Source organism: Pipistrellus hanaki (assembly GCF_964339955.1).
Source record: "Pipistrellus hanaki genome assembly, chromosome: 6".
Taxonomy (NCBI): Eukaryota; Metazoa; Chordata; class Mammalia; order Chiroptera; family Vespertilionidae; genus Pipistrellus; species Pipistrellus hanaki.
This window is the reverse complement of record NC_140508.1, coordinates 33,731,538-33,739,205: the sequence shown is the minus strand read 5'-3', so window position 1 is coordinate 33,739,205 and position 7,668 is coordinate 33,731,538. Positions and strand designations below refer to the sequence as shown.

The window sequence follows — 7,668 nt, the reverse complement described above, 5'->3', positions numbered from 1 at the left end:
CCAATAAAATTCAAAAGAAAGTCCCAAAGGTTTTCTGGATATAAGATCAATTTAAAGAATCATAGCATTTCTCTATGTTACCAATGATTAAGTGGAAAATACAATGTAAAATAAGATATAATTTTCATTAGCAGCAAGATCTACATATTTTGATCCAACATATATGACTTCTACAGGGAAAACTTGAACATACTGACAAAGGACAGAGACGATGAGATATTCATGCTCCAGGATAAGATGACGTAAACCATCCATCTCTCCCAAATAAATCTATGATTTTAATACATTCCTAATGCAAATTCCAAGTTAGTTTTCCCAGGTAAACCCAACACATTTTTCTTAAGATTTGATTGAAATAGTAAAGATTCATGATTAGCTAAGTCAAACTTGAGAATGGAGAGGAAAGATAGAGTCTTGCCTCATGAGTACTGTTCCTCAAGCACACACATTTTACATACATAAATGTATTTGTATATGAATACATATGTCTCCTCTTTTCATTGTACCGCAAGTATTAGCAAGATCTGTACCAAGGTGTGATTCTGCAAATATTTAACAATAAGTATAGTAGTATAGGTTAATATATAAATCAATATAGGGATCAGATATTTTAAATATGTTCGCTTCTAGTTTCTATATAAACTCTATAATATTCAACAATTTACTATATAACTCTGGGGGAAGAACAATTTTTTCATCCAATCATGCTAATAATTTTCAAATCAACCTCCTTTCTCACTTCCCACCGTCAACAAGCTAGAAGTGAGCTCCTACCCAAAACAGGCCATGCTGGTACCTCTGTCTTAGACTTCACAGTCTCCAACCTGACTCCACTTGATCCTTTTGGATACCTAATAACCTTCAGAGTTGGACTGAAAAGTGCCAGAATAAAAGATTTAATGGGGTTAAAGGAACAAATTCACTTACTGGGATGAATCTGAATCACTTCCTTTTCATTTTCTTGGAAACTCTATCACATGTAGGCTGAAGGATCCATACCTGTTGGTTTTGTCCATGTGCTCGTATGATTGGAAATTATGAGAGCAATGAACTGGCTGTCTTCTATCATCACTTTACCTGAGAAAGAAAAACATAAAGCACAATAAGAGAGCTAATTTTTAACATTAACTTTTACTTTATATATATATCCATATCACATATTTTAAATGGTTTTTCTGTCTTAAAAAATAACATAACATAACATAACATAGAAAGAATAATGATGTACATTTAAATATTAGTTAGAAATATACTTTTCAGTCCATATGTTTGAGTGAGATGATGAGTCTAGTTCCATTTGCCTTGCTATGATGAGATGTGGAAATCATAGCCTAGATTTTCCAAAGAGTCTTTTTACTCACTCACTTTCATTCGAAGGACTGGACACCAGCCACCCATCTTCCACATTAATTCACTAAAGAAAAAGTCATTGTGGTGTCCTCTACAAAATCATGTTATTCCCATTTCTTAAGGGATGAATACTGAATTCTTGGCCCTATCCCTTATTAGATGTGTGACATAAGAATGTTATGAACATCTCTTCAAACTCTCTCATCCTTATCTGTGAAGTAGGAAATACCACCCAACTTCACAGTGTTGTAGTAAGTGTTCATATCTACCCCATAGCATTTAGTACAGAAACAGACACATGGTAGAGTCATGGTAAATACGAATTGCCATTATTTTTGCCTCCATGTCTTTCCCTCTCTTCCTCCAGTTATACCTTCCTCTTTAATTTTTTTCCTTCCCATCTTTTCTTTCATCATCGTCTTTTTCTCTTTTTTCCCTTTTTTTGTTAGTTCCTGATGTTTAGTACAGGATTACTGTCAGGAGGATAAAGACCGATCTGTTTTTAAAGATTTCTGATTTCTTAAATTATGAATTAGTCTTCTCATTGTTGGTTTGATTGATGGATGGATCAGTTGATCTATTCATCCAACTGGCTCTAGTCTGCTTCTTCCTGGGAAGAAGGCCCACCTAGACAGGGTGCTGCTGGCACTTCTCCCACACTTTGAGTGCCAGCTGAGATATGGGATACATATTATCCCTCTGCCTGGCTGAGCCCAGGGATGTCTCATCCCTTTTAGTTCACTGCACACAACCCTGGCCCTTTTCCAAAATGCATTAAAGCAGGACACTGCTCTGCTGCAATGATCTTCATTCGGTCCCCTGCTACCCAGCCCTCCATTCTCTCAGGACATGTCAGTCATGAAGCCCTATTTAATGACCATTTCCATCCTTCTGATCCTGGTTCATAAGACTTCAGGTAATTCAGGCCTCTCTCAAAAGTTCTGGGGTCTTACATGTGCTATTGGTATCTTGGTGACCTCTGAGATAACTACATACAGTAGGCACTGCCTAAAGCCTTTTCTCATCTCAGGTAGGTTGTGGGATGTTTACTCCAAGCTCCATTTCATGTTAACATCTCCCTCGTTTCTGCTCTGCCAAGACAAACTTAAGAGGTTAGTGGAGTGCTGTGGAGTGTTGAAGCATGAAGCATTTTCAGAAGTGCTATTATTGGGATGGAAGCTGGACTCGTGTATCAGGCGTGAGAGAGCTGTAGGAGAATTCAACAGTAGTTTGGAATTTGGAGAGTGAGTTGTGGTGGGGGTGGTATAGAATCTTAGAGTAAAATTGGGAAAATAAGAAGAGATGGGGGAACAAATCTATTTATAAAACTGGACTCACCTAATGCTTTAATGTAATCTGGAGAAGAATAGTATTTTTCATTGAATGGAGCTGAGGGAGGAGTTGGGTAGACCTGGGAGTTATGGTAGAGTGAAGTCTGGGTTTTGGCTTGATGTTGTGATTAGGATTGAGTGGTTTGGCTGGCTTTATGTGTGTATTAAGTTTTATAATTGAGCCTTGGGTGGTTATCAGGAGAGATAGGGCTGGGAGTTGGAGTAAGATGTTTGGTTCAAAGTAGGTGTCTTATTCCAGCAGGACCTTATGTGGGTGTTATCTGGGAAGCGGTTGGCTTGGCCTAGGTTTGGGGGTTATTAAGTTTGAGTAAGAGCCAAATTTATCACAGCAGAGCTGTGGCTGTTGAAATGGGGAGAATGAATGCTGGATGAAAAGTATCCAGTAATATTTTTTAATTCTTTTAAAAACTTCCTTTAGTGTAATTTTCAGGGACACTGAAGAACAATAGATATAAGTAGAGTGGATAAATGAAATCAGAAGTCTGGAGTATCCTCAATGTCTCTGTCAAACTTTGGCATCTACAGAGAGACATGGGAGTAGTCTCCAACCAGCCTTATAGAAAACTAAGTTTCTCCTTTCTGGAATTGAGTTCAGAGTTACTGTCTAGTGCTGTCTCCTTCTTCCCTTTCTCCTCACTCTCCTTTCCCATCTTTCTATTCACATTCTCCTACTCCTTATTTCTCATCCTGTTTTATCTTCTTTACTTGATAGAAAATCCTTCTCTTGTCCAGGAAAGCTCAGTTCCCATGCTAGAATAGTAATAAAAACCACAGGTGGGTTTGCAAAAAACAACAAGGAAGATGACACTCTATGTTTCAAAAATTGTACATAGTGTTGCTTCCTTAATAACTACTTAATATTTTCACCTGGCGAAATTTATGGGCAGGAACTGTTCTGGGCAACCTTTCCTGGGACAATCAAAGTCATCTTTTCCTTTTATCACCCAAACATATACAAATGAAATTAAACTCTTTGAAAACCGAGACTCATGCCTTTTACATTTATGTATTCCTGGCATTGAACTGAGTGTTTTCCTCATAGTAGGTTTTAGTAAATATTTGTTGAATGAATGAATTTAAAAATGACTTATCCCTAATAAGTACATATAGGTAGGAAGAACCTTAGAAGTAGGATGGGAAAGGATCATTTGTGGGCTGCACAGATGGCACAGAAATCATATATCACATTGATTTTGGTCTCTGGATGGAGCTGATAGAGTCTGGAGCATAAGCTTTGGTTTCAAATTCATTATGTTTTCATTTGCTCTTAAAACAAGTTCCATGTGAGAAAAAATGAGTGTCTGTGGGTGAATGTTAGAAGGTTAGTGGCTTGTGGCTCTCACGTTTAGCAGAAGCCCATGAGTGTTTTCTCATAAACTCTTGGACAGCACCCTTGCTCTGGCCTCTCCCCAGACCTCTCGAATCAGTCTCTGGAGACTTGATGTGAGGATACTTAAAAATCCCCTAGGTTATTACAAAGCATGACACACCTTGGTAACCTCCTCCTTCACAAACTCAACTGAGGTTTCTTTTGATCGGGTGCAAACACTCCCATTCCCCTTTCTCCCACTCGGAGGCAAGGTCCAGAGGTCCAGGGGATCAGAGGCAATACGGGGACTTGAGAGCAGGTCTCCTCTGGCTTCATTTTGAAGATAGAGGGATCATGAACTTAATGTGGGTATTACAGTTTGTTATGACATAAGACAATATAGGGTTTGTTTGTTTGTTTGTTTGTTTAGCCACCTTCAGTAGAATCCTCCTGGGATTGTCTTGATCTGCTTCCCATGTGGAAAGAGTGGGGAAAAGGCAGCCTGCCAGATCCTTCTTCTTGTTATCTATGTTCTTATCCATCTCCTGGGGACTGCGAAGAGGAAATCCCGGTGCTTTGGCTTCCATTCGTTGTGTTGAGGAGAAAAATAAAGTTCTGTGAGCATGGCGGTCACAACGGGAAGGCAGATCTCCCTTTCCTACAAGGAGACTGGTGCATATGTGGCAGTTCTCATTAATTCTTGCCACAATGAAGGGGAGAATTAATGTAGGGGATGCAGTGGTACCACGATGCTGGAGAAGGCCGGCTGATGTAGCAGCAGCTGAATGCCTCCTCTGGCTCCGGGTGCCCATTTCTGGGGCAGTTCACATTTACACCAGTTCCCAAATGCTATAGGATGTCTGCTAATGAAACAGCGCTTTTCTTCTTTCTTTCCCATCCAGTTCTCTGACTTTCCTTAAACTTGGAAAATTTTACTCTGTTTTGTCAACAAACTAACAGAGTGGTGTTTGTTTTTCCATGAAGGAAATAACATCAAACTTGCTTTGTCCAGTTTTTACCTCTGCATGCTTAGCACTGAGTGCAGGACCTGGCACAGAGTGAGTGCTGATAAATGGGTGTGGAATAAGGGGATGTGGATGGTTGAAAAGTTACTAAATGCTAAACTAAGAATTTCGGACTATTGAAAACTGCAGAAGGCCCAGTGTCTACAGACATCACACAATAATATGCCACTCTCTCCCAGAAACTCTATCACATAGAGAGGAAATGTGACAGAGAGGAAAGAGCATGGGTTTAATATCATGTAGACCAGAAATAGGACCCTAGCTTGGTCAAGCACGAGCTATGAGAATACGGGCAGAATAAGGTCTCTCTGTGAGTCTCAGTGTGTTCGTCTAATGAGTGGAGATAACAGCAGGCTTTTGCAAGGATTTGGTGAAATATTACATGTAAAATGCCTGATAAGATAGTGATTGTTAGTATTATACCTTAAAAAATTTTTTAACCATAGTTTTATTGATTTCAGAGAGGAAGGGAGGGATTCTACAGGGGTCGAGTCCACAACCCGGGCATGTACCCTTGACCAGAATCAAACCCAGGACCCTTCAGTCTGCCAGCGGACACTCTATCCCAGGGGTCCTCAAACTTTTTAAAGTGGGGGCCAGATCACGGTCCCTCAGAGACTGGAGGGCCGGACTATATGAACTACTAATTCCTACTGTAACACCTCGGCTGCGCTCACTGCCCAAAAAACCTGGCGGGCCGGATCAGACTCCTCTGCGGGCCGCATGGGGCCCCCGGGCCGTAGTTTGAAGACTCCTATCCACTGAGCCAAACGAGCTCGGGCAGCGGCAGTATTATTTCCTTTCTAATGCTCCCTTTGTCTTTGAAAGTTCCAATGAGTAACTAATTGATGACTAATATTTACAGCATGCTGACGATAAATGTATATATGATGATCTCATATATACATGGACATATCTGGTTGACTTATACATAGCTATTAATACTCACAAATGGGCTTTAGCCATATGTAGAAAAATGTGTGTAGTGATTTGTACAGTGAGCACTTATGGTACTTGTTTGCTCAAGTATTTCAAAGGACAAAGGAAATGCATGGGCTCAAATACATGGGCCCAGCCTCAGAGCAGATCCTGGCAGTCTCTGATGAAAGTTGTGTGTGAGGAGCACACATCTGTATGGGCACTTGGGACAAGTCCTATTGGTACTCACAGTGGCAGTCCTTAAAGTTCTGGAACCCAAGGAAAAGACTCTCATGTCAACAACACTGCCTAATATTTATTTTTTGTTATTTTTCTGAGCACATATGCTAATTTTATCATCACAAAAATGTTAAGAAGTTGGTTTAATTATTATGTCCATGGTAAAGGTGATGCAATGGTGGGCTCAAGTACTTAAGTAACTTGCTTAAGGATGAAGAGCTATAATGACAGAGCGCAGATTTGAATTGAGGTGGTTTTGTATCCAGATCCTGGGCTCTTAATATGCTCAGGGTTTATTCTGTTAAATCATGCTCCCGCACTCCTGTTTTCATTGCTAGGGAGAAACTAAACATGGCTATGTTTTTCCCAGGTGGCCTGTTCAGATCCTTCTTTGGCAAGAGCAACGAGCCTTGGATTCCATGCCAACTTTACCATGGCATGTGCAGAAACACCTGCAGAAAACACGAAATTCAATACTTAACCTGCCCCAATGATCAAAAGTGCTGCCTGAAATTTCTTGAGGAAACAACCAGTTCTAACAATGTGAAGGAGAACTCCAACTCCAACGCCAAGCTGTCAGTTACAAACACTTAACGCTGCTCTGAAATTTGAATATCACCAACCTTACTCCCTCCTGGAGCAATTCCTCTCCAATTCTGGAATATTCTCCCATAAAAATGTATTCTTTCTCATGTGTGTGTGTCTTTCATCTGTGAGTAGCCATCATTGGATCATCATTGGACAGGGGAAGGTTAGGCTGAGAATTGGAGAGCAAAGGAGAAAAGGAAAGGGCACTGGCCAAAAGAAAAAAAGGCAAACAGGATGCAAGAATTATAGCTCAGTAGATGTTGAGGGAGCCAAGGAAGGGAAAAGATCATGTTTCTGTTCAACTTGTGATTTGTTCTGGAGGCCGCAGAGAGAAGGTGATATCTGGGTTGAGTCTGGATGTCCAGTAATGTATAGAGGAAATCACTGAGTAAACAGTGTAGGATAAGGACAGAGACAATAAGGTTGCCTTTGACACCCGAGAGCCTTCCTGGTCAGTTTGGTGTGATGTGATGTCCTCAGGAAGAACCAGGACCCGACAGATGGATGGATAAAACAGAGTGTAGAAATCTGATGGACAGATGAGGGCAACATTTTCTAGGTGGTAGAGCTTTGTTGGAAAGTGGAACAGGCTTGTGGAATAAACAGTTTTGAGACCATTTCTGGATGTGAAACAGAGATGAGGGTGATCACAGTGTTAGGGATATAGAACAGAAGCTGGACATTGTACTTGCTAACCTTTAAGGTCCTTTTCATTCTTGAGAATTGAAGAATATTGTTTTTCCAAACGTAGTCACAACTAACACGCTATGAAATTTTCATGGTGTTACGTATACTTCTCTTCCATGGTTAATGTCTATCTCTCCCCTTCTTTGGATCTAAACTAATAGAACTAGTGTTTCCAAGTAAGCTCTCCAAGTTTTATGTT

At 40.3% G+C, this 7,668-nt stretch overlaps 1 protein-coding gene across 1 annotated transcript; it reads left to right on the top strand.

Moving 5' to 3' along the window:
- Positions 1-2,199: 2,199 nt before the first annotated feature.
- LOC311624816 (beta-defensin 116-like) lies at positions 2,200-6,788 on the top strand (the record flags this gene model as incomplete). Its single annotated transcript, XM_084888419.1, has 2 exons — positions 2,200-2,266; positions 6,565-6,788. The coding sequence occupies 2 exons, from the start codon at positions 2,200-2,202 to the stop codon at positions 6,786-6,788; spliced, it is 291 nt and encodes a 96-aa protein (XP_084744545.1).
- Between the last annotated feature and the right edge of the window lie 880 nt (positions 6,789-7,668).